Genomic DNA, 25,567 nt, shown 5'->3' on the forward strand with positions numbered 1-25,567 from the left:
ATACAAAGTCTTGGCGAGTTCGACGTCGAAACTTTCGGAAACGGAAATACATCACAGAAGAAGTAGGAGGAGGCGGAAACGGAAATGCATACAACTGTCGGTTGTTGGCCAACAGTACATTTGTTTGGCAGCGGATTTCTCCTGGCTCAATGCGTTTTTTGGAGCAAGTTTTAGTCCATTGTTGTAACGATTGTTTTTTTCCTGAGATTCATTCGCTTCAATCATGCCACAATTCAGCCGTTCGGCCTCTCGGAGTCCCCGACGTGCTCGAACTCGCTCTCGCAGTCGGAGCCGTAGCCGTGAGAGGAGCGTATCTCCGGCCAGCTTCGGGCCCAGACTACCGAGGCCCCGCGACAGGGAGCGCGAGCGACAGGAAAGGGAGCACCGACTCAGGGAGGCGAGGACCATAAAGCGGTTCCGTATCGGAAGCCCCCGCGGCAGTCGCTCCCGATCCCGAGAAAGGTACACGGGTGGCGGCGGCCAAAATCACAACCGCTGGTCAGAGCAGAGAGACGCTTCGTGGAGGCACGGCGGCTCCAGAGACGATTTTTACCACGACCAGCAGAGAGACGATGCTTACAGACAGAGACAAGAAGAACTCATGGCAAGGTATGGATTAGAAATGTAATTTCTTCCGTTTAACACTTCCTGCACGTGACGGTAATGAGTCAAGGGACTTGATAAAGTAGTAAACAAAGTTCAATGTAAACATAATGGAGGACTTATTAAAAAAAAGATAAAAAACGACAGCATTTTAATTTATTACCTCTGTAATTTTGACCCAAGACTGTGATCCCATTACTTTTTGAGACGGAGTACAACTACTAATATGAGTACAGTACTATTGCACTCTAAGAAATAGAGGCAGACGTGTGATCCTGTTACTGTAGCATTTGGAGCATGCCAAAAAATATCTCTCAGTTAGACGAGCGCAGCATCATAGTGAATTATGATTATAATTTTTATGATAATGATGATGTGCGCGCTGAAACACTGAAATGTTCACGGTGGTGCTTGTGTTGCGTTTGGAAGGCAGATCTCTCGTTTTAAGACAATTTACATATATTATGGTTAATTTGGGCAAGTCTTGTAAACATGACATGTAGCCATTATCCTACATCAATTTTTTTAAAACCCCCCCCAAAAAAACAAAGCAGTCGTTGTGAGAAGATGGAACTTGGGATGAGAAGATATCATGCCCCTTGTGATGGAACTAAATATTTTTGAAAAACACAAATTTCAATTGAATGTGGCACAAGTTTCACTCAAATATCACAGACATTTCAACATCTTAACTACATGATTTTCTAACAGTCTTGTCACAACTCACCTATAGAGCTTGTAAAGTGAATTCATTTTTTTTCCCATCCCTAATATATTATACATATTTAATAATAATTGCTTAAAACCTGCTACGAATGATATCTGTGTAGTATTGAATTGTTAACAACACTCTAATCTGCGTGTCAAATTTACAAGTTATTTTTGTCATCAAACCTTTAAATAGTAAGACGTAAACTTAGGCAACAGGTGTGCTTGTGTGACGCAGGCGGCTGAAGGAGCGAGAGAGGATCGGCGAGCAAGGTTGTCCCGAAGTGTGGGGATATTCGCCGAGGGTGAAAGAAGAAGAGTAAGTCAAATAAGTGTCGCTGTCTCCCCGAAATGTTTTGTCTCTTTTAAAGCACTAGCGTAGAAAGTTTAACATCGCTTTTGTTTGTTCTCCACCAGCTCTGATGAATTCACACCCGTTGAAGACGACGGGAAAAATGTCAGCTCAGCGTCAAACTCGGAAGGTAAGTGTTTAGCACAAAATCACACATATTTATAAATAAAGAAAATTGAATTACATGTACTTCAGTATTGTCAACTTTTGCCATGAACTCAAAATGGATTTGATGTGCACGCTGTTTCCACTGATCATCCTGGAAATATTTCTAAGGCTTAAATGAAGTCCACCTGTGGTATTTGCATTTTTACAAGTCAGGACCACCCACTCTAAAGAGGCAGATTTCAGCGAGGGTTTTTGTCATTCAAGATCCTGATTTTTGACAAAATCATGTTCCAAACTAAGACACTTGAGACCTGTTTTAAATTGTGAAGGGAAAGACGTAGTGTTGTCTTAGAACACTATTGCTTTTGTGTGTTTGTAGATGAAAAGAGGAAGAAAAAGAAGAAGAAATCCAAGAAGAAAAAGCATAAGAAGCAGTCAGACAGCGGCATGGAGTCCGACGCAGATGGTAAGTAACGTTTAAAATCATTGTTCAATGTTACTATTACTCACATGCTTAACTGATGTCATTTTTTTCTTCAGAGGATGGAGTAAAGAAAAAGAAGAATAAGAAAAAGAAGAGCAAGAAGTATGTCTTATTGTCACACTTGTTTTCCTCAACAAAGAAGTATAGTGAATTAGACGTTACATTTCCTCTCAGGTCCAAGAAGTCAAAGAAGAAGAAGGCAAGGAAGAGCCGTAAGTCGTCGAGTGAATCCAGCAGCAGTGACTCTGAGGAAGAAGAGGAGGACGCTGGCGAAGTGATGTGGGTTGAGAAAGGCTCCGCCGAAGATAACCTGGTGGGACCCGAAGCGCCGCTCACGCTCCTGTCTCAGGATGAGAGACCTTTAGAGTAAGTTTGGCATTTGGAAAAAAAAAAGTTAACATTTGAGAAGTATAACTTCATTCAAGCTGTGTATCATTTTGTCTTGTAGTTTCGGTCACGCTCTGCTGCCGGGTGAAGGTGCAGCCATGGCGGAATACGTTAAAGCAGGAAAACGTATTCCAAGGAGAGGAGAAATTGGTCTGACGAGCAACGAGATTGCAGACTTTGAGAAATCGGGCTACGTCATGAGCGGCAGCAGGTACGTAGTCGCCTTCATACGTCTTGACACTGATATGCAGTGCTCCACGTAGACGCTCTTCAATGAAATGAGCGTTGTACTCAGTTGGTATGAATATCACCTCCCTGCAGACACCGCCGCATGGAGGCCGTGCGTCTGCGAAAGGAAAACCAGATCTACAGCGCAGACGAGAAGAGAGCGCTGGCCTCCTTCAATCAGGAGGAAAGACGGAAAAGGGAGAGCAAGATCCTGTCCAGCTTCAAAGAAATGGTCTACAGGAAGACCAAAGGGAAAGAGGACAAGCCATGAGACAAACGGCTCAATTTGGAGCACAATGTTTGGAAGCCATTATGTACATACCATCTTTTTTTTGTAAAATAGGTCAATTATTTGCTTTCATTTACTCTTTTTCCATGTTGAAAATCTGTCATTAAAATGATTTTTGGAAAACTACTAGTACCGAGATATCCTCATTTTTTATTGTTCATCACATAATACAGCTGATCCTTTTGTTAAGGAAAAATATGTACGTTTTGTAAATTTGACACACCATAGAGAATAATTTTAATCCTGTCAAAAATATGTCACAAATAATATGAAATGATATAATAATTAAGAATGAAGGCATTATCCTCACTGAATCACACCTGGTTGACTATCAATAAAAAAAAACACAACTACGACCTAAAAAAAAAACTGAAGCTCCTACCTCAAACTACAGGTTTGAGCCAGCAAACCTTAAGATATGTTACAATACTTTTGCCAATATAGTCACAGATCAGAAAATAGTAGCAATTGTGTGTTTTTGTTGCATAATACTTTTTAAAAAGGCACAGTACACATTGAACATACATCTTTGTAAAAATGTGCAGATATCGTTCACCATGCTAATTTGCATCTGTAGTGTTTCTTTATAAATTGACCAAAATAAAAGTTGGAGAAACTACTCTCAAATTGATCATTATAGAATGCATGCATAGATGTGTCAAAACTGCAACTAAAAAGTCAGTCAAGCAGTGTCAAAACCAGATTAAGTACATTTTGCTTGCATGTTAGGAAATAAATGTTTGCAAGAAGCGTATCATAATCAATATTAGAAGTCAAATTGAACAATTTGTCAGTTTCATTCAAATGCGCACCTGCGGGTCTTAACATTTAGTGTGGTTTGTCATTACTGCAACACAAAAACGGAAACATTCTCTCATCTGTTCAGATAACGCGACTATTGTTCATGATTGGATTCAAAACTTATTGTTGACAATGTTCAGATACACTTTGCACATTTTGCTTGTACATTGTGCATATCTTGATTCTATTCACATCATAGACATATAAACTTGCAAAACTAACATGACCTCAACATAATGTACCTTGAGTCTTTTTGTTGCGTGGTGTTCTTTTCGACAGTTGCGTGGCCTCAATCTTCTGCCCCACAAATTGGTCACATGGACGACCAACTTCTGTCATGACTTTCTGCATGTCGTCACACTGGCATGTAAGTTCGCTTGTGCTCGGACGGGACTGCATTGTGAAAACAGATAACAGCTAAAAATACTTGGTCTAATGAGTCAAACATATTGAAGGGGATAGTAAAAAGTGAGATGAAGCTTTAGGGGATGCATGGCTAAAACATATATGCTACATAATCAGAATTGCCTTTTTTGTCTTTGTATACAATATAATGAAATTTGAGGTTGTTACTCCTTGGTGCCTACATATGATATTTACTGAAAATACAATAAAATGAGAACAGTACAAAAATAATATATATATATATATATATCATGCAAAGATTTCCATGCACAATGTGCGTTACATGACTAAAAATTTGTATTCATTTTGGTCACGTGGAATCAATCCGTTTTACATACAGCTTATAGTCACTAGGGTCGCAGGTGTGCCGGAACTCGGATTCAAACACAAAATAGCCGAACTGTGTGGCAGATGTGCTAACCAGTCATCGACCATGCTGCGCAGACTCAAAATATGAGTCAATCCTGTAATAGCTCGATAATACAGTACTTTAAAAAAATACACTCGCTTTCAGCAACGAAAATTTGATTCTTACAGTCAATGGCAACCAAAATCATTACTTTCATACCATAGCAAGGAACATGACCAAAGCATCATTATCGTACCATCCACAGTCATGAAATTGTTTCATGAAATAGAATGCACACATACCTGTTTACCAATCTTGCCCAACATATTTATAGAATCAGGAACAAACCTAAGCAAAAAGCAACGTTTGCAATTGTGAAGAAATGAGCCATCGATCACAGAATGCAAAAAGGTGTCAGCCGTCTGTGACAACTGAGCGCTCTGATTGGCTGTTAGCTCATTCATACCATTGACGGCTTAAGACGTCAAAGATCCATTTTTTTTTTTTTTTACTCGGCTGGTAGTGAATGAGTCAGCTAGGTAATAAGTACATGAGATAGAAGTAAGACTAGGATGTAGTACACAAAGGGAAAGCAACTGTAAAGAAAATGGGATCAAATAAATTAAAAGGAGCATTTTACTTAGATTTGTTCCGACAGTAATATGAGTGTGTAGGGCAAGGTTCTGTAAATGTGTGCCCTTTATTTTATGACACCCTGACTGTGGAAGGTAAATTAACAATGACTTCTCAGATTCCGAAGGACAATGTGAATAATGTGCTCACCTTCATATGGCCATCCGTCAGTATCACCCTACTGAAAATTTTCTGGTTATGCCCCTGGCATTTAGATCCCTGTGTAACACCACTTTTTTCCTATTATCTTTGGTGTAAAGAATCCATGTCTGCAGTTATTTTCTTATTTATTGCACAATAACAAGATACCTTTACAGTGTGCTTTTGTAATAAATGTTTTGTTAAGAGCTTTGTGACAGCTGCAGCTGTTGTCAAAGCGCTATATAAATTAAGTATTGTATAATTTTCAAGGTCAGTCACTATTTTGAAGTTAATATTTAACCAATGTAAGTATTCCATCCATCCATCGCCTTCTACTTCTGCGGGCTCGGCTCACGAGGGCAGCAGCTTAAGAAGCAAGCCCACTCTTCCCTCTCCCGAGCCATTCTGTCCAGGTCTTCTGGGGGAAATCCCAACGTGTTTTCCAGGCCAGTCAGTCCCTCCAGCATGTCCTGGGTCACCCACGGGACCTCCTGCTGATGGGATGTGTCTAGAACACCTCACCAGGGAGACATCCAAGTCATCTTAACTACATGCTTGAGCCACCTCATCTGGCTCCTCTTGATGCAGAAGAGCAGCAGCTCCACTCTGAGTTCCTCCCGGATGACGGAACTTCTCACTCTATAGGTAGAGCTGCAGTGGAAACTCATTTCGGTGGCTTGAATCTTGGATCTTGTTCTTATGGTCACAAGCCAAAAGTCGTATGTGAGGGTAGGAACGTAGATTGGCCGGTAAATCAAGCGCTTCGCCTTTTGTTACGAAGTCTGCATAACAGCAGGTGCTGCACATCTGCCTGTTGTTGTCCTGCTCTATTCTTGTCTCATCCCTGACCTGAAGTGAGTACTCCACACTTGTCTCAGATTTGGACTAGATGAAGCCAACACACTCTGCAAAAATTAGAGACGCTATAGCCGTACTGAGGGGACCAAACCGGACCAACTCAAAACCTCGGCTGCAACAGGAAATTCTGTCCATAAAGGTTACGATTAGAATTGTGACAATTTGGGCAACCGAACACCAAAAATCAGAACAAGAGGTGCTATACAAGGATCTAGTGCTAATCAGGTCCGAGACTGGACATTTTAGTCTTCCATTGTGGCCGTATTTGATTTTACGCACACTGGTTACTAGGGAGCAACCCCAATCCGTGGTGGTTTTTGAAAACATTGTCATTACCTATCAGTCTTCGTGCAAAGCTGCAACAAATTGTCAAAAATTAAAGAAGCAAACAAAATGTCAGTCAGATACAATGCCACAATTTACTGTCAAATTAGGGTCAGTTTCAATCTCTTTAAATTGGCAAATGTTTCACAATATTAACAGCACTGTAAATATGGAATATTAGAACGTGTATCTTTATGCACTATAAAAACGATGGTAGCTTACACAATGTAAAATCATGTTAAGATGCTCACCTACAAAATTGAAATGACTATGGACGAGAATAAAGTAGGAATACTTTAGCCAATTTACAGTGGGTGGGGACATGCCGACCACGGCACCTGACGATGGCGGCAGGTTTGGAGGATGACGCCCTGGCAGGGAGACGGTTGGCTCTGCCCCATTTACAAGAAACAGCCTATCCATGAAGCATTGTTGTCTCCGGTAAAGGTTGACAAAACTAGCGTAAAATGGTCACTGCAGAGGTGGATGTTGTCGTGAATTCTAAGCTCTCTATCGCAGTGACTCTTCACAAAATCAATCGACTTTTTCTTCATTTTTGGGGAATTTAAATAGTGACACCGAGCTGTTCTGTAAATTATGTCATCCAGGGAAGATGCATTTGCGGATCGTAGGCATAGCTAACGAGGTACATGCGCGTTATGGTGGTCGGAATACGTCAAGAGGTGTTCTTCAAGTTGGGGCTGAGGGGGTTTTTGTACAGAATCAATAGTTGTAAATCGTACACATGGGTTGTGACAGCCTAAATGAGATTTAATTAAGCTTTGTCGTGTGGTATTTGTATGTTGAGGAGCACTGCATTATTCCATGACAGTGTGTTAAAGAGCAAATAGAAACAATCTACTCAACAATTTCTAACATTTTTATTATTAACATGGACACAAATAAATGTGCAATAGAACTTCTTTAAATGTACAACAAATAACGTTCTTCCGTGTCATTTCGTCAGTGGATGTTCTCGAGCCCCTGTAAAGGAAATAAACATTGACTGTTGAGCATCATTTAGCAATAAAGTACTGACATGAGTTTGTTTTGGTTGCGAGCTTTCAATAAACAAAGTTGGGCCTGCGACTAACAGACGTGAGCTTTAACCTTGGAGTCATAGTAGTGCCCTGTTCCCGACACCCGCTTGTCTCTCTCCATCAGGTACCACTGCCACGGAACTCGGGCGATTCTTTTCTCCTAGGTGAAAGTAAAAATACACAGATTCACCGTTTAGAACAAGACGTTTACACGTTTCTTCTTACCGCCGCTACATTCGCACCTAGCACCCCAATCATTCATCAGGAGCTCACCTTGCCACCATTGGTGAATTTATGGATCTGTGTGGTGGCGACGCCGGGAATGATCAGACACGCCGCCATGATACCGAGGCTGGGCAGAATTTCATACCACATGACGGCGTCAGGCGTTCAACTGCCCGGAAAAAGAATAAACTCAATTGACCACCGAGTTGCCCGTTTATTTTTGCTAGGGCGGCTAACAAGATGGCGTTCCCTAACAGCGAGAGACGTTCTACTACCGGAAGTAAAAACTACCGCCTGCCTAAATTATTTAAACTAAAATAATTCAAGACGATATCTTCGGAGAAAACAGTGTTAATTAAGAGTGTAGATTATTTTTTAGTGTTAAATGTATTTAAAAGTAAAGCAGAAAACAAGTAACAAAGTCCTTAACTATCATGGGATGCGACAAGCCAAATCCTGAGCTTTTATTTTGAATGGACTTAATATTCGCGTTGAATGTGTGTTGTGTCCACAGCGCCTCTTGTTGTGTTTTTATAGTACTACGTCAGGGAGGGCATTGAATCTTGCGCATGCGTGTCTGGTTCCCACCCACTTGCTGAAGTTGTTAAAAAAAAGTAAACAAGTATTGAGAATGACAGAAAGTTGACTCGGGTAGCTTTTTACAAACATGAAGGAAGATAAGGAAAATACGCGACCCAGGGAGAGGAGGTTGGAATTAATGTGTGAGGATTCGGATAGGACGGAGAAGTCGAAGGAAAAGAAGGAGACCATGACAAAGGTAACCCCGAGCTAAGCTAGCTAGGTTAGCTCGTTGGTGCGGTTGTTTGTGGTTGTTGTAAGGGACACAATTTAATCCATATTTCGTTAGGCTGTCATCTTTTTTTTTACCATGTTCTACATATAAGTTTATGTATACGTGTGTTTTATGTTTATGGAATTTTTATGTTTTAATTATTGGTATAGTTGACAACTTTCATAAATGAAAATAAGGGACGCCTACCACGGCATTTCGGGTCCATGGCCCCCACAATAGGATGAAGCGACTCTAACGGTGTTGCATTTGTATTTGAATCAAATACATCAATCGTCATCATCATCGCAAAACTCTTTTCAGATGTGAAAAATATCATCGAACTTCAGCACAGTATTTTCTATAGCTACACTGGGATGGTCTGGAGCCTGCTCACTGTTGTGCACTACGTGCATTATCCTCAGAGGGTAGCTTTGTTTCCTCAAGTTGGCGAAGGCAGAGTTGTAAATTCCATAATTCACATTTGTATTGTCTATGCTAAACATTGAGATTTGATAAAACAATAATCCAAATTTTCCCAACGACTATTCTATGTGAGCTACAATCACAATCGATAATTTATTTCCCTGTGAAATCAAGCATTTTGTTTGTGAAACACATTTTTATTGCCTTATTTGATCTGTCATTCTACATCAGGCGTGGGCAAACTACATGTGCGTAAACGCATATCGTCAGCTCAACCTAACGTGGACAAGTGGTATAGAAAATGGATGAATTTTTTTTTCTATTTTTTTTATGGACAATTTATCAAAATAGAATTGTAAATGGCCATATCTGTTCCCTATGCTGTGTACTAATGGAGGAATAACACTTCACTTTTTTAGATTGTGATCAGAAGGCTGCCACCAAGTCTCACTAAAGAGGAGCTGGAGGAGCAACTGCAGCCACTTCCAGAAGTGGACTACTTGGAGTTCTTCTCCAATGACACCAGGTGAGCTTGTGACATCTTAAACTTGACGTAAAATTACACATGCAATGGATTCTTTTTTTTTGTGTATGAATAGCTGGGGGAAATTGAAAAAAAATGGTGCAACTAATTCATATAACACTGCCCACACCATGAGGTTGTATGCCTACGACTTGGAAGCCTGGCTGGGCGATGATCTGCCATTTTGACGTGACAGCTGGCCTATGCTGAATAATTATTACAGGCTATTTTAATTACTACACACAAAAAAAAAGTTGAATTATAAAGAAAGGTATGACATAGATGCACTAAAGAATTGAATCAGTGTCAGCTAAAGCAAAGAAATAAATTCTTAAATTTAAACTGCTGCACAATACATTTAGGCATATAATATAATATAATATAATATAATATAATATAATATAATATAATATAATATAATATAATATAATATAATATAATATAATATAATATAATATAATATAATATAATATAATATAATATAAATATAAATATAATATAATATAATATAATATAATAATGTAATAATTTTATTCATTATGTAATTGCTATATAACTGTCATATTTTCTGGAAAAAAAAGACAAATTTTACTGCAGTCGACTGAGAAATTTGGATCAATTCAATGTACGTATATCTGAATGCCTGTATTGTACTGCCTCCAAGTGGCCAAGGCACACATACCAGAAGGAGCCACACAATGTCCATTAAATTGAAGCAAAAAAAAATAATATCAAAATCTATTTCATTTACATTCTCTTGAATTATGTCACAACTATGTCTGTATTAAATTAGTTATACATAGTTACAACTGGGAACATTATATAATTATATTGTTAAATTAATAACTATTTTCCAAACTCATTTTGAATATACACTTTTCACCACAACAAGATTTACCTGCTTATGTTTGGACTGCTTACATTGTTTTCTTCACACACCGGGCTAGTGGTAGCCGTTATACTTGTTTGAACCTCTTAGTTTCATCCCCGGTCGTGATGGTAAATAACAGAGAGGGGGGCAGAGCGAGCAGGACAAAAAAACAAAACAGGCGGATTTCTTTTTCTCTTCAAAAAGAGGAAAAAAGTGTACTTAATCTTTTATTCTTTGCATATTTTGACATAATACAAATGCTTGGGGGGGCAGGGGGCTCCTGAGATGTCTGCATTAATGGCGTTTTTCCTCTCAGCTTGTATCCTCACCTCTTTGCGAGGGCTTACATCAACTTTAAGAACCAAGAGGATATCGTCCTGTTCAGGGATCGCTTTGATGGCTACGTGTTCATTGACAACAGAGGTATCAGAAGGCATTCTGATGTTAAAGTTTATGTGACAATGTCCACTTACTGGGGTGTTTGCACATGTTTGTTACCAAACAGGACAGGAGTACCCTGCTATTGTTGAGTTTGCACCTTTTCAAAAGACTTCCAAGAAAAGAAGCAAGAAAAAGGACGCCAAATGTGGAACCATTAGTGACGGTGGGTATTTTCAGGGATGAAATTATTATTATTATTATTATACTTCTATTCATCCACACTCTTGGAATAATTTCTCATTTGTTTTGCGCATTAAAGCACAGAAGAGCAAAACTGACATCTTTTAAGCAAAAAATACGATATATTTGCTTATGTGTAAGATTTGGTGGCCATACTGGTGTACCAAAAACGTCCATCCAACCAGTTTCTTCACACATATTAACAAGCACCCCTTCCCCCTCACATTCACACAGCCAGTCACTCACTGTGGGTCAGCCTAGTGTATTCACTAAAAACATTTGTGGGCCAATTTGATCTTCTGTATTTTTAGTAATTAAATAAAGAAAAAACATTAAATACATTTTATTCTTAATGTTTTGTTTTATTTTTGTGTATATGTTCTTCTAGATCCCGATTACAAGAAGTTCTTGGATTATTACACTGGAGACAATGAAAAGTTGACGTCCACACCTGAGACTCTGCTAGAAGAGATTGAAGCCAGGTCAAAGGAGCTTGTAGGTAAGGAAACGTTAAAGTAGGACCGGGCCATTAATCAATTTTATCATTTAATTCTAATTTGTTTGTCGGACTTTTTTTTTTGCTGCTGATGTGCACTGCTTCCAGCAAACAGAGAGGAGCTAGTTTACCAAAGAAGAGTCAGTGTTGCCAAAATTAATTTAGTGCCCTTTTTTCTGAAGTGGTCTAATTACTTTTCAAATAACAAGAATGGAACCCGAAGGGAGGCCATCACAGAGTCAGTCAATGTTGCCAAAGGCCCGGTGTCGAGTCCATAAATATGTTGCATAAGCAGTGATAGAACCGCGTAGTAGTGTTTTCTTTTTCTTTTTTTATCCTAGGTATGCGCATCAAAGTCACAAATAATTTGCAGAGGTCGCCTTGTCTCACCTGTACAACTACACATGCGAAAAACCTGAGAGAAAGCAGAAGAGAGGCACTTCTTTTAACATCCTCGTTAATTCGAAAATATATTCATCTCTAATCTTTCTGTGGAAGTTAATGCTGGTGGGCAGAAGGGTGGTACTTATACTGGATATAAACTATTTTCGTAGTTGACAGAAATCCCATAAGGGAAAGAATATAAATAAAAATATTCTCCAAGTAAAGGGAATTAAATCAATGAAATGTTATTTTTGTGAAGCAAATGACATTTTCAAGGCCATGTCGACCAGCCCTACATTAAAGTAATCATCTAATAATTGTTTGTGTCTTAGTTCCACTAAATCCAACCTTTGTTTTTCCTGAAGCTAAAAAAACAACTCCTCTGCTGGACTTTCTGAAGAATAAGCAGGTAAGTAAGGCACAGCATTGAGCCGATCTTAACTGCAGAAGATAAACTTGTTCTCTCCTCAGAGAATCAGGGAGGAGAAGAAAGAGGAGAGGAGGCGGCGGGAGCTTGAGCGCAAGCGCCTTCGAGACGAGGAGCGCCGCAAGTGGCGCGAGGAGGAGCGGCGGAAGCGCAAGGGAGCCGAGAAAATGAAGAAACCTGAGAATGGCAAGGACCAAGTCAAAGACGAGCCAAAAATAAAAGTAAGTAGGGGAGGTGGAAAGAGTACTTGCACGTTGACGGAGTAACATGTTACAAAATGTAATAATCTCATGTAAAGTACAGATATTTGAAATATGTATTCACGTACTATAAAAATGCATGTCTTTTTGTTCACAACACTGGTCAATTGGTAGTTCAAAATCCCTTTCACACACACACACCGCAGAATGATGTCCTCTCCTTTCGCCCTCCGTGTAGCTGTTGAAGAAGCCAGACAGAGGCGACGATGCCGACTCAGACAAAATGAAGGAGAAATTCAAAAAAGCCGAGAGGCCCGGCAAAGAGGACAACAGAAGCGCAGAGCACAAGAGACGACAAAACAATGACAACAAGGAGGAGCGCGCAAAGAAGTACGTCATAATTGGTTTATATTGGTTTGTGGTTAAAAAATGTTTATCCATTCTATCTTATTTCACCGAAAACCTGGAAGTTTTTTGTGTTCAATTTATGTCTATTAAATTTATTTTAGCATGCATTTTGTTTTCACTTTTTTTTAGTTTTATATAGAGTACTGTTTATCCTTATGTCTACATCTTGTCTTGTCATTGATATGTTGTCTACTTTGACTTTACACACTGCAATTTATTTTAATCAACTTTTTTTCTTGTTTTCTACATACATTTTATTTTAGCAGACACATTTGCTTACACATTGTATTGCGTCAGATTTATTTTTACTTTATTTAGTTTAAACACTCTAACATGAGTTGACTTGTATATTATTTAATTTTACTTTGCTTGTATATTTTATTCAATTTTATTTAGTTTGAGTTCATTTTAGTGTATGAACTCAATGCATTTTACTTCATATACCAGATCGAGCTACTGGTTGATCGCGATTGACGAAATGGGCACCCCTAATATATCCAATATTTTTTCTTATTTTTCCTTATTTAAATTAAATTTTATACTCTGCAACATACTTTACCTTGTTTTGGGGTCAGTGTTATTTTTAATTTAATCAAATTAATTTTTATTTAGTTTTTCCAGGCCAATATATTTTACTTCACCTAGTTTTGTTTCAGCTGGATTTTCAATTGAATTACATTCACTTAAGTTAGTCTATTCACTCATAACATAATTGTAATTTATCTCCACATTAAAAAAAAACATTTTATGCAAATAGTTAATAATTAGTTAATTTTAAAAAATTGGACAGATTTGTCTTAATTTTTGATTAATTTTAATAAATTGAATTAAACTAATGAATTTAATCATTAGAATTTAGTTGTATTTAGATTTATTAATATATAATATTCATATATGTAATACTACAACATCTTCCATGTTTTCTCCCCCCACAGAGCAGACGAGGAAGGCCGCAAGGAGTTTCGGGAGCATGACGCTGACCGTGACAGGGAGCGAGAGCTGGAGAAGGAGCGTCAACAGAGGGAGAAAGAACGCATGAGGCGGCAGGAGCGACGCAGGAGGAGGGAAAGGCACGATGGCGAGAATGTCAGCAGGAAGTGGGCGGATGAGGAGGGACCAGCCAAGAAGGAGAGGGAGCGGCCACCAGACAAGAAACGGACAGATAACGCGTCAGAATCTGACAAGATGGAGAAGACGCCAAAACAAGACAAGAAGGACGACAGCGCCAAGAGAGAACGGCTACGGAATAAAGTAATGCATCAAGTCCTTTTATCAAAATTCTGTTTATAGCTACCAGTCAATTATGTATCCATTTCTTCCATCTATACATGCTATGTATGTATTGTTAAAGATTATTTTCAAGGGTCTGTATTACGCATTTTATTCAAGACTACCTTTTTAAGGAGGGTGTTTCTTTACAATTTTGTCATCAATACTTTCCTTAGTTTTTTTTTCATTTATCAACCCATGCATTTTTTAAAAATATATAATTTTCAAAATATTTTTTCATATATTTTTTATTTTTAAGTTACTGGTTTCTGTGTATTTAAAAAAGCGTTACATTTCAAAACGATTGTTTTTTTAGTTAACGTTTTTTATTGACTTTTTTTCATCGATCCATTTAAGAATATTTCAGGGTCATGTTTTCTTCAATTAACACTTCTTAGTTCTTTCAGTCATCCATATAGTCATTTTTAAAATTTTCATATTTGAAATTATTTTTTCATGAATATTTTATTAATTCATGCAAAAAAGTATTCATTTATTCGTCCATATACATGCAGACATTTTAAAATTGAATTTCCACTCGTGTGTTGAATTAATTCATTCATACGTGCATTTTTAAAATTGCGTTTTGCGTAAGAAATATCGATTGTTTTCACAGTGTTTCGAATGTGTTGACAAAGATATTCACAATTATTAATTGCTATCCTTAAAAATCATTGGATTGATGAGGCAATTAAGGGAATGTAACAAAAAAAATATTCAGAAAATCAATTTCATTTTAAAATTGAGCTGAATCATTTCCCTTTGGGAAAAAAAGATACATATCAAATTGTCTTTTATTGGTGAGATAGACACCCCTGATATTTGTGTGGTTGTTGTGTGTATTTGAAGCTTTATTATCCATTAAAAAATAATAATAGCTATAGTGTTTATTTCGCAAGTATAATTCTTTTTTTTTTTTTTTTTTTTTTTTTTTGACAGGATCGCCCTGCTATCCAGCTGTACCAGCCTGGGGCAAGAAGCCGCAATCGTCCAGCAGGAGGAGGCGGCGATGCCATCTCTGCTGAAAGGAAGCCAGACACGGAGATAAAGAAAATGGCTGACTAAGCGGATTTTTGCTTGAGCATGTTTTTGGTCTGGTGGTGGAGAGCACGGCCATCCAGACTCTGAGCAGCATGCCGCCTCAGGGCCCGATCTTCCATGTTTGGGAACCACTAGTGGTTGCCGGTGGTGCCAGGCAGTGCCTCAAAGTGGGCCTCTTTAGTTTCACTCCTTAGGAAAACTAAGAGTTTGGCTACAGGGCACAGAAAACCCTTAAGTGACCTTACGTTTTGACAGTATCACTGCAAACATTGTGTTTTCATTTTTAATCTAAACAGCATTGACAAGCTTGTAAATGGCATTTCATGGACGTGGAATAAACACGGCTCTTGTTACAAGTTGTAACAGACTATGCTGCATTTGTGTGTTATGCTCATTCATCTGAACAATTGAGCTTGAATTGCTTTAATCGGTTTAGTGCATTCACACAAATAAGCACTTTCACGCATGAGCTGCTGTCGACCACAGCTCACGCCAATACCCTCACACACACTCTTGGTGCAGCCTGAGCAAACCAACCAACGGCCACAAGATTGTTGATTTCAGACACTACCTCATGAGGCTCTTCCTCTTAAAGGCACATACATAACATGTTATTTTTCTATTTGTGCATTTTTTGTTGATATGTTTTTTTGCTTAACACTGATTAGGAAGCTTGAGGCCAGGAAAACAATAGTGGGGTTAGATTTAGACCAACTCAAGATGAGACGGAATATAATTGAGACCAAGAAATAATTGATGAGGAGGAATCACATTCAAATCAAAGAAAGATATCAACACATGTATCGGTATTTTGATGTTCATTCTCACCCATTTGTAACAGAAGTCCAAATTTGAGGTACATTTCCCATTCAAGCAATACATGCCAAGCAAGCCATCTAAATGTGGCACAGAGATTTGGGTAAAATGCTAGGACAAGTTGTGAATGGGAAAAAATGCAGATGTTGTTTTTGAAAGGGAAACAAATGGTATTGGCTATTAAGACAACTTTACATTTGATATTTTTCACCTACTACACTGATGATGAGGAGCTGTTCCTCCCAAAACATGATGGGAACTATAATAAAACACAATGCTGAACAAAAACATCTGATAGACATGGTTGATGTAAGACAAGATATCTATCTTGGAATATTGGGAACATGTCAAGTGCAATTTGAGGATAGTTTCCTTTGTAGGTAATAACTTGGACCCTGTAATAATCAGTATGCCAAGTGTTATTTGCTTATGCATTTTGCTAAAAATAATGGATAATTATTTTTTTTGTTTTTGCTTACAAGTATTTAAAATCAGAACAATGTATAACTGGGTAAGATAGTAACAAATCTGTAGTATCACGATATTACCTGCTAGTGTCGCTGTCAATAAAAAGGCACGACTAAATGGCCGGAAGTGTCATAGGCAAAAGCATAGCGCGTCACATAGCTCTTCCTCTTCTATCGCCGCCGTAGTGGGGAAAGGACTGTGGTCGACATGGTAACTCGTAAAATCGTCCAACATCCATCACAATATACACTGTAGACTCTTATGTTTGTTCAGAACACTTGGGTGAAATACCCACGGAGTCCAACCTTTGTGTATGTCGCGTCCAAATATTTTATTTTATGTATTTGGAAGGCGCAGCGCATTCCAAAGCAAGTCAGCTAGCTAGCTAGCAAGCATAAACGCTCAAATAGGACGGTGTAGCATGTGGCGTGGTAACCGTACAGTTTTCATATGTGTAGCGTGCACTTAGATGATTTATTTGTGTTATATGTGATTTTTTTTTTCTTTCAGTCGTCCCACAAGACTTTCAGAATCAAGCGCTTTCTGGCCAAGAAGCAGAAGCAAAACAGGCCCATTCCTCAGTGGATCAGAATGAAAACCGGCAACAAGATCAGGTGAGGGTTATGCGTTTGTGTATAATGCTGTACATGACAGTTTAAAACGGTAAGGTAATTTTTATTATAACATTTTAAACACTGGCTAATGATAAATCGCGTTTCCCTCCATTGAGAGTTAAGTCTAACATGAAGCATTGAATTGAAAACTTATGACCTTGGTGAATCGAATTGGGCTATTGATGCCTTGCACCTGAAACAGTTTGATATCGTTTTTTTCCAGTTTTATTGCTGCACTGCATGTTTTACTCGTAAAATGATCCAAGTCAGGGCTGAGCAAACTTGTGGTCAAGAGTCCCTTTGTTTTTTGTTAGTTTTTTATTTAAATTGGTAGATGGGGCCACTTCATTTACAGATGGAAAAAAAATAAGTACCATGTGTTTGTTAGTTTATTTTGATTAAATGATTCATAATTTAGCCAGTGTGTATTTACATTTGTTCTTCAAATTCTGTATTTCTACAAAAAAGTTCAATTGCAGTTCCTTTATTTTATTTTTTTCGATTGCAGAAAAATAACTCAAAATTGATTAATTAGTTGAGCAGTAATAGGCTTTTGTTCTTATACATCTCAACGGCTGGCCAATTTGTCACTTGCTGTTGACTGAAAATTACATCACAGTTACTCGGGGCTCATGGCTCAACTTCCGAAAACAGTTGCGCCGTGATGGGTTGCCACCTGAGACCTGAAGAAACTGTGACGTCATTTTCGCTCGGCAGAAAGTGAGAAAATGGCTGGCACCTGAGATGGCTGAAAACGCGTCAATCTTGCTGCTTAACTCATGTTCCAAAAACACAATATTAATCAGAATGCCATGTTTAGACTAGTGAAGGCGCAAAGAACATTTTATTACTAAGAATTTTTGGGGTTGACTTCCCTTGTAAGAAAACTAACATTAATTGCTGTTACATTGATTATTGAATGACAAAAGAAACAAAATAACAGTAAATAAATATGTCACCTGCAATGGGTAGACTCCCCGCACCTCCAAAATAATTACTTTTCTGGAGACCCAAACATGGCACGTTTGTTCAACCATTCGCATTGCATTGTCAAAAAGAGCAAGCCATTTTAAAAATTTAAGAATGGTTAGTCATTTGTAAAAATAATACCCACCTGTGGACTGACCCATAGTATAAATTTGTGGGAAAAAATTCAGTTCCAGAGTGTTACTTAATTAACCAGTTTTTGGTGGAAATTGATAAGTAAAGAAAAATGTCAGGACTAAAAAAAAATTGGGGGCTGGACTAAAAAAAGCGAGCAGGCTGATAAGTAAAGAAAAATATTTCAGGACTCTTCAGGACTAAAAAAAAAATCATTGGGCTGGACTAAAGAAGTGAGCAGGCTGTATTTGGGCTGTATTAGCCCACATGCTTCAAGTGTCTGTGTGTGAGACAGTAATGTCTTCCTGTGATTACTGTCAAGCATTTCTTCGATATTCAGCAGTTTACGCCTAACGTCGCTGTGAGGCTTTTTTTTTGGGTGGTCTCCAATGTACTTAAAAAAAATTGCTAAAGCGTGTCGAGGTAAAAACATGCAATTCGGGGGGCTCAATGCGATCCTTCTCAAAACTCACTTAGTTGCACCCCCTGTAATGCTGGGGAGAGCAGCCCCCAGTAACAGTCACGTCTGATAAAGATAAAATTGGGTGGAATGTGAACCTATCATTTCTAGATCAATTCCAGTGATCCCATTTTTGACAAGCTCATCCTGGAATTTTCCTTAATAGACAGGCACCACATTCTTAGGGAAGCTGCACTGAAAAATTGTCACCTATTTCCTTTAATGAGCAAGTAACGTCAGCAGTCTGGTGTAGCATCTTGTCAAACTTGGATTGATTTTGGATTAATTTGTCATTAAAGCAAATACTAAATCACCAGTTTATCTATTAAAACAAGTTCAGCCCTTACATTTGTATCTGGGAGGATATGTTTGACAGTAATTGGAAGGAAATCATCAGATTATAGCATGAGTTCATTGGTTTAGTTATACACTCAAATGCCAAAATCAGATGTGTTGATGTGTTGGCATAACTGCATTGATACTTTGCATAGTGTAATGGTCGCGTACAACATGTAGCAGTAAAGCAGGTCTGCAATTGCAGCACTTGATGGCTGTGAAGTGCTGTCATTAACCCTGCTGAGATTATTGTTCAGCCTCAGAGTTTGTCATCCTCTTCATCACTGAGGATGAAGAGGACGCTCTGTCTCTGAAACACTGTTAGCTAGTCAGACATTGTTGTAAGAAGTGTTACTTAACAAGGAAAAGCCTACTTAAGTCATTTTGTATTTGCTGCACTAATGAATAATTGCATTGTTTTCTTGTGGATTCTGTGAGCCAGGAGTACATTGTGCCCATAACCACCACTCTCAACACATATTTGTGTGATTAGTGATTTTGAATCTGTAATAGGTAAACCACAATTGTGTGTGGGAGTGTCTGAGATCAAAAAGTGTGGGATTTGAGTGTTTTTTGTTTTTTCAATAGTTGCCTGAACCGCAGTCTGTTGGAGTGGCAAGCTGCTTGCAGTATCCATGAATTAGAAACTGGAATTTGTAAAACATGTTTTTGTTTTATATCAGTGAAAATCAGAGGATAAAGTAAAGCCGGTTTGTCTTGACCATTGTCCTGGATCCTACAGGTACAACTCCAAGAGGAGACACTGGAGGAGGACCAAGCTGGGTCTGTAAACATGACGTTCCCGCGGAATCCAGCCTCCTCCAGTCTATTGAAGGACCTCCAGCTGCCAGGAAGGAGAGGCTCATTGTTGGGTGGAGCAGCAGCTGTTTTGTACACATTCTGGTTCTACGTTCATGTTTGAAAATAAAAGATCTGTGATCAAACAAACATTTGATGTACATTATCACATTTCGCATAATTTTGACTGTATTTTGGTTTATTCGGTTACAACATGAATGGCACTAAGCAATTAACTGCAACATCTGACATTCCTTGCTTTTAAAATGTTTCACAGGGAGGAGTGAAGCAAAATGAAAAGCAGTCTTTGGGGTTTTTCCGATCTGTCCACACCACAAATGCTTGCATTTGTAGCCCATGTTAGCTTGTCTTGGCCAAATATAACTCTGGCATTCAATTTGGAAAAAAATAAGCAACACTAACAAGTTAGTAGGTTAAATATTGTAATTGGATCATGCTATGGTTTAAAACACTTTCAATGGAATGAAGGCACAAGTGACCGAAAATGTCAGCGTCGACTGGCACGAAACGAGAAAAATCTTCTCAGGGAGCCAAACCTCCAACTGCCTCCTTGCCTGCTGCGGTCAAACGAGTCCAACTCGTCCGCCAAAGCTTCCGCGTCCTCTACAGGCGCTGCCCTCACGTCGGCGCCGCTACTGTTGTTACAGTTTTTGTTGGCGTTGGGTTCCCCCCTGCGGGCGTGCTCGTTGTCCCACATCCCGAGCAGCTCCTTCATCTCGCTAGGGGCGTCCGCTCGCAGGTACTGCCAGGCCCGCCTGCCGCCGTAGTCCATAACGTCCACGTCGGCACCGAACGCTCCCACCAGGAGCTTCACAACCGCGTAGTGGCCGTGCATGCTGGCGACGTGCAGCGGGGTGAGTCCTCCGCTCCCCCGCACGTCCACGCTCACCGGCTGTCCTCCGGCTTTCTCGGCTCGGTGGAGCAGTTTGAGCAGTGTCTCGTCCCGGCCGCTCTTGGCCAACCAGTGGAGCACCGAGTAGCCGCTGATGAAGTCCCGCCGCGTGAGCAGCAGCGGCTCCTCGGATACGAACTCCAACAGCGTGTCGCAATTGCCATCAGCGGCTGACAGCATCCACGCGTGCTCCATGGGGTACAGAACCCACCCCAATCCCCCTTGGGGCAGCTCTTTGGATTTCTTGCGCTGAGCAGGTGTGTCAATGTTCGCGTCTGAATCGTCTTGGCGCCTCTGTAGCAGCCGAGACCTCCGCTGCGGAGCACCGGGCGTGAGCGACATGCCATACCGGGAGAGTCGCTCCACAACGGAGCCTTGTCTCGACTCTCGGCCGCGGTGGGCGTCAAGGGTGGCATCTTGCCCAGCCGAGCAGCCCTCATGCATGGTATTGCTGTTCCGGTTTGGATGACAACCCGACTGAATTAAATGTCAAAACTTGAACGCGTTCCTTTTCCACCGAAACACGATACATTTTTCCACTGAGCTCATCTCCATTTTGAATTTTAAAAAAATACTAGTCTAGATCGTTGACGCGACTCACCTGTTTGACTTTAATTTTGTTTGCTGACGTATGTTTGAAAGCAACAAAGCGTTTCGACTGCGGTATGTTTATATTCCAACCTGAAACAGCGAGTCAACAAATGAGGTCGAAAGCGACCAGTTATTGCTTAAATATTTCCCTCTTCCCCAGAGGAACTGAGCCAAAGTTCATGGTAATCTCAAGGCGGGAGTGTGTCACGTGACCACGGATGATTGCAAAACCAGGAAGTGCATGTTTATTTTTATTTCACAACATTAAAGTGACACATTTCAAATAAATAACGATTTTAAACATGCTAAATTAAAACAATCTGAACAGTCAAAAGTTGTTTTTGAACATTTTGTCAGTGTCAGGCTCTGAGGGAAGATCAATCAGATCTTCATATATTTGTAGGAATGAGTCATACTCGGGGCAGCAATCTGAAAGAAATTGCACATCACAAAGGCGGATTGAGCCATTTTACATTTAAAAATAATTCACATGAGATCACAATACAGTTGCATCTCTAAAGTGAGTTAGGCACTAGAAGTCCTATAAGTTTATCAAGGTATGAAAATTACCTAGGCGAGGTGGCCGGTCTGGGAGAGGAGAGACGTAATCATACAAGTCTTCCGAGGAACGAGGCGTTTGTTGGAAACTCAGACCAACCAGAGGGAGACTACCAAGACGAAACAAATCCTCAGGAACCCCGTATGTCTCAACCTCTGTAACGGGAAAAAAAACTGTTTAAATGCAATCAAGCTGCTGAATTTTTTCCCCACCATTGTACAGTCAAAAAAGACACTTACCCAATGGGTCATAGGGGATCATTTTCTCAATTTCTGGATAGCCTTCTTCCTTTGGAGCTACATGCTTGGCTTCCTGTTGGGCAACAAAACTATACTTAAAAAAAACTAAGGGTGCAAACATTCTTTAGACAAATAACAAAATTGAAGGTTAACATTTCATTGATGATGCAAAGGCATAATGTAGAGTGTGCAAAGGGGGAAAAAAAAAAATAGTTGTCCGTGTCTCTAATGCAGTGCTTCTCAAAAAGTGGGGCGCGCGATGATAGGGGCGCCTGTGAACCTGGGGAACATGCTTTTTTCCCCCTCGCCATAGTACAGATGACCAAAATGGCAATCTCAGACAATGCAATTTTTAGATAGTCATAGCTGCGGTTTGTGCCCCTTGTTCACGCATGCAGTACTGATTCAAAATAATAAAGCTTGTTGCCCTGGAAGTCATTTTTCACCACTATGTGAATGCCTACCACCAAGCTATCTTGCGCCGCAGCAGTATGAGCTTTATTTGTACTATATGTATAGATAAGTGCTTTAAGAGAGTTCAGCAGCACATCAGAGACTACCTTCCTCCCACACTGGACCCCAACCAGTTTCCATACCGGGCTAACAGATCCACTGAGGACGCCCTCGACACTGCTGTTGTGTTGGGCCACCTGGAACAACAGCAGAGCTATGCCAGGATGCTCTTTGTGGACTACAGCTCGGCATTTAATACAAATCATCCCAGAAATCCTCATCACCAAACTGAACATTCGACCTCCCCACCCTCACCTGGATTAAGGACTTTCTGACCAACAGAGGACAGACTGATGCTCAGCCCCTACACATCCTCCACCCGAAAGCTGAGCACCGGTTCCCCTCAAAGATGCGTGCTGAGCCCTCTCCTGTATGCTCTCTGCACCCATGACTGCAGCCCGGACCACGGAAAGAACATTGTCAAATGACGATACGACAGTGGTCGGTCTGATTTCAAAAGGAGATGAATATTTGAGGGAGGAGTTCCAGATCGGTTTGCATGAGGACAATAAATTTACAGCTCAACACTGTAAAAACCAAGGACTTCAGGAGGAACAATACTGTAACGTCCCTCCTCTACATCAAAAGCGAGTGTGTGGAGAGGGTCCACACATTCAAGTTCCTGGGAGTACAGATCTCTGATGACCTCTCCTGGACACACTACACCACCGCAGTGATAAAGAAGGTCCACCGGCGTCTGCACTTCCTGAGGGTCCTCAGGAAATTCAATCTGGACAAGTAGCTTCTGCTTCTTCTCAAACAGCATACACTTTTTTTTTTTTTTTTTTAAATAGATTGAATTTAAGCAATAACAAAAATGAAGGCCCATTTGGGAGCCGGGGTTATAGTTGTGGAATCTTAAATTATAGTTACTTTTTCATTTTGAGTTTTGGTTTTTAAATTTAGCTTTAATTTGTGTTCACAACAGATTTTAGTTTTAGTTTTTAATATAACTCCCAGAAGACTGACCTTTTGGTCCAGGAAATGGCCATGCCGTTAAAGAAATTATTTTAAAATCAACCCCAAAGGTTTGAGTATTAAATAGCCAAAGATGAAAATTAAGCACATTTTCTCTACACTTATAGTTAGTTTTGTTAAACGTAAAATGTAAGGTCAGTCAATTATCATTTTAGTTTATTTATATTTGTTAATTTTTTTTTGCATGTTTAGTTTTTTGTTACCTATAATAACCTTGTAGTGAGCAGAAAATTGCCAGCTCTTTTAAGTGAGCCAAGACATAAGTCGCTTTTGTTAAGAGAGCTGGAATTCCCATCACTAGCTCTTATGATGGAACAAGCAAACCGCAGGAAATTAAGAAAAATTAAAAAGCTTTTTAACCAACATCTGACTCCCCGTCGAAATCTTGTATGCAGAAATGCTCGTTATTTTTTATGCTTTCAAGATTAAAGTGAAGCAAGCTATAACCAAAGCTTTGATTTTTCAGAGAGTGCATAGAAGTTGCCTGAATTCCAATAATTCTACCGCTACTGGAAACATCCTACTGCTTTGCAGCCCTAAAAACAATTGCAATGAATGTCAAAAGCATAGCCAACCTTTAGGATGTCAGTTTTCTTCCCTTGATTATTGACAACAGGAGTTGCCAACTGCGCGTTGACAACCCCAAAAGCCTTACGACCAGTACGCAGAGGAGTTCTCATAGTTTTGGCATTTCGTGGCGTCTGCGATAGCTCTGTAAACATTCAAAGTTAAATTAAGGATACCAAGGCCTAAACACGATTAATACCAAGAAGTTCCCTACCTGGTACGAAGGAAAGACTTTGATTTCCACGGTTGATGTGAGCCATTGTATCTGAAAAGAAAGAGGCAGACGTTAACATTAAATGATTATTCCATTATTAGCACGCGTTTAAAATCTTTCTACATGGGCGTTTACTCAGTCAACAATGTCAATTATCTAGACCACAAAGTCATAAAATAAAACAACCTCGAGATACTAACGGCAACGTTACCGTAGTTGGGCTAATGAGTCTGATTTGTACAAACTCGGATTGGACGCCCAAAAGCAAAACGGCTTCGGTATGGAAAAGAAAACGGACCGCGGCTCCTCTTTAAATCCGATGCTCTCACGCCATTGGTCGATTTTGCAAACACGGATATGAGTGGGCGTGAACCTGAAAATACACTTCCGGGGAACATTTTTTTGCTCCTCTCTCCCTTTCCCACCAAAATATATCATAATTAATTAAAAGACTGATGAGAAATTTTAGTCACGATATTAACTCAAGTGATTAATCCAAAAATTCTTAACTCAGTTAAATATTTTAACTCAGTTAACTCAGTTTGATTTACTTAAAAAAATATTTGCATATTGTGCCATATTAGCTGTCTTTAGCACGTCTCAGAACAAAACACTGTGTTTAAGTTACCACTGGGCCTTGCAAACCAACACTGCTGGAGTGTGGCGCTTGTGGGAAGTTTTGAGCAATGTTTCGAAAATAAATGTCTGTAAATCTGTCTCCATTTAGATCGTATTCAAGAATCCAAGAAAGCTATTAGTACAGTCTTTGAATTAAATATACTTCATATTTGGTGATTTTGCATCAATTCCAAGATATTATTCAAGTAAATATCTGTTATAAGCTTAGCAAAAAATAGCAGTTGAAAAATGTGATTAATCACAATTGTGATTAATTTGTGAAAAAAATAATCACTTGACAGCATATATATATATATATATATATATATATATATATATATATATATATATATATATATATATATATATATATATATATATATATATATAC

General features: G+C 39.3%; 6 protein-coding genes and 1 non-coding gene across 9 annotated transcripts; 4 read left to right on the forward strand and 3 right to left on the reverse strand.

Moving 5' to 3' along the window:
• Nucleotides 1–48: 48 nt before the first annotated feature.
• Nucleotides 49–3,285, forward strand: nkap (NFKB activating protein). Its single transcript, XM_088294094.1, has 8 exons — nucleotides 49–609; nucleotides 1,550–1,630; nucleotides 1,729–1,793; nucleotides 2,151–2,237; nucleotides 2,312–2,357; nucleotides 2,430–2,621; nucleotides 2,704–2,853; nucleotides 2,964–3,285. The coding sequence occupies exons 1-8, from the start codon at nucleotides 224–226 to the stop codon at nucleotides 3,139–3,141; spliced, it is 1,185 nt and encodes a 394-aa protein (XP_088150220.1). The 5' UTR covers nucleotides 49–223; the 3' UTR covers nucleotides 3,142–3,285.
• A 4,251-nt stretch (nucleotides 3,286–7,536) lies between these two features.
• ndufa1 (NADH:ubiquinone oxidoreductase subunit A1) lies at nucleotides 7,537–8,389 on the reverse strand. The gene is made up of 3 exons (XM_088294605.1): nucleotides 7,984–8,389; nucleotides 7,781–7,870; nucleotides 7,537–7,654 (listed from the first exon to the last, which is right to left on the reverse strand). Exons 1-3 carry the CDS (start codon nucleotides 8,083–8,085, stop codon nucleotides 7,634–7,636), a joined length of 213 nt encoding a protein of 70 aa, XP_088150731.1. The 5' UTR covers nucleotides 8,086–8,389; the 3' UTR covers nucleotides 7,537–7,633.
• A 55-nt stretch (nucleotides 8,390–8,444) lies between these two features.
• On the forward strand, nucleotides 8,445–15,768 carry upf3b (UPF3B regulator of nonsense mediated mRNA decay). The gene is made up of 10 exons (XM_088294604.1): nucleotides 8,445–8,713; nucleotides 9,571–9,677; nucleotides 10,862–10,968; nucleotides 11,051–11,149; nucleotides 11,555–11,665; nucleotides 12,412–12,455; nucleotides 12,518–12,694; nucleotides 12,912–13,063; nucleotides 14,017–14,332; nucleotides 15,290–15,768. Exons 1-10 carry the CDS (start codon nucleotides 8,603–8,605, stop codon nucleotides 15,413–15,415), a joined length of 1,350 nt encoding a protein of 449 aa, XP_088150730.1. The 5' UTR covers nucleotides 8,445–8,602; the 3' UTR covers nucleotides 15,416–15,768.
• A 1,013-nt stretch (nucleotides 15,769–16,781) lies between these two features.
• On the forward strand, nucleotides 16,782–20,134 carry rpl39 (ribosomal protein L39). The gene is made up of 3 exons (XM_088294424.1): nucleotides 16,782–16,885; nucleotides 17,186–17,289; nucleotides 19,929–20,134. Exons 1-3 carry the CDS (start codon nucleotides 16,883–16,885, stop codon nucleotides 19,975–19,977), a joined length of 156 nt encoding a protein of 51 aa, XP_088150550.1. The 5' UTR covers nucleotides 16,782–16,882; the 3' UTR covers nucleotides 19,978–20,134.
• LOC148338244 (small nucleolar RNA SNORA69) lies at nucleotides 19,371–19,507 on the forward strand. The gene has a single exon (XR_015843007.1). It is a non-coding gene; the product is annotated as a small nucleolar RNA SNORA69 (small nucleolar RNA).
• sowahd (sosondowah ankyrin repeat domain family d) lies at nucleotides 19,495–21,686 on the reverse strand. The gene is made up of 2 exons (XM_088294420.1): nucleotides 21,499–21,686; nucleotides 19,495–21,348 (listed from the first exon to the last, which is right to left on the reverse strand). The coding sequence occupies exon 2, from the start codon at nucleotides 21,339–21,341 to the stop codon at nucleotides 20,493–20,495; it is 849 nt and encodes a 282-aa protein (XP_088150546.1). The 5' UTR covers nucleotides 21,342–21,348; nucleotides 21,499–21,686; the 3' UTR covers nucleotides 19,495–20,492.
• A 40-nt stretch (nucleotides 21,687–21,726) lies between these two features.
• pttg1 (PTTG1 regulator of sister chromatid separation, securin) lies at nucleotides 21,727–24,877 on the reverse strand. 3 transcript variants are annotated; one of them, XM_088294421.1, is made up of 6 exons: nucleotides 24,770–24,877; nucleotides 24,559–24,609; nucleotides 24,353–24,489; nucleotides 22,287–22,359; nucleotides 22,059–22,202; nucleotides 21,727–21,917 (listed from the first exon to the last, which is right to left on the reverse strand). In XM_088294421.1, the coding sequence occupies exons 2-6, from the start codon at nucleotides 24,602–24,604 to the stop codon at nucleotides 21,817–21,819; spliced, it is 501 nt and encodes a 166-aa protein (XP_088150547.1). In that variant the 5' UTR covers nucleotides 24,605–24,609; nucleotides 24,770–24,877; the 3' UTR covers nucleotides 21,727–21,816. The 3 variants fall into 3 exon arrangements, with proteins under 3 accessions (XP_088150547.1, XP_088150548.1, XP_088150549.1); XM_088294422.1 differs by having other exon boundaries at nucleotides 24,759–24,855; XM_088294423.1 differs by having other exon boundaries at nucleotides 24,745–24,851.
• Between the last annotated feature and the right edge of the window lie 690 nt (nucleotides 24,878–25,567).

This window comes from Idiotropiscis lumnitzeri, chromosome 4 (genome assembly GCF_059441095.1).
Source record: "Idiotropiscis lumnitzeri isolate Australia: NSW breed Sydney's pygmy pipehorse chromosome 4, RoL_Ilum_1.0, whole genome shotgun sequence".
Classification (NCBI taxonomy): domain Eukaryota; kingdom Metazoa; phylum Chordata; class Actinopteri; order Syngnathiformes; family Syngnathidae; genus Idiotropiscis; species Idiotropiscis lumnitzeri.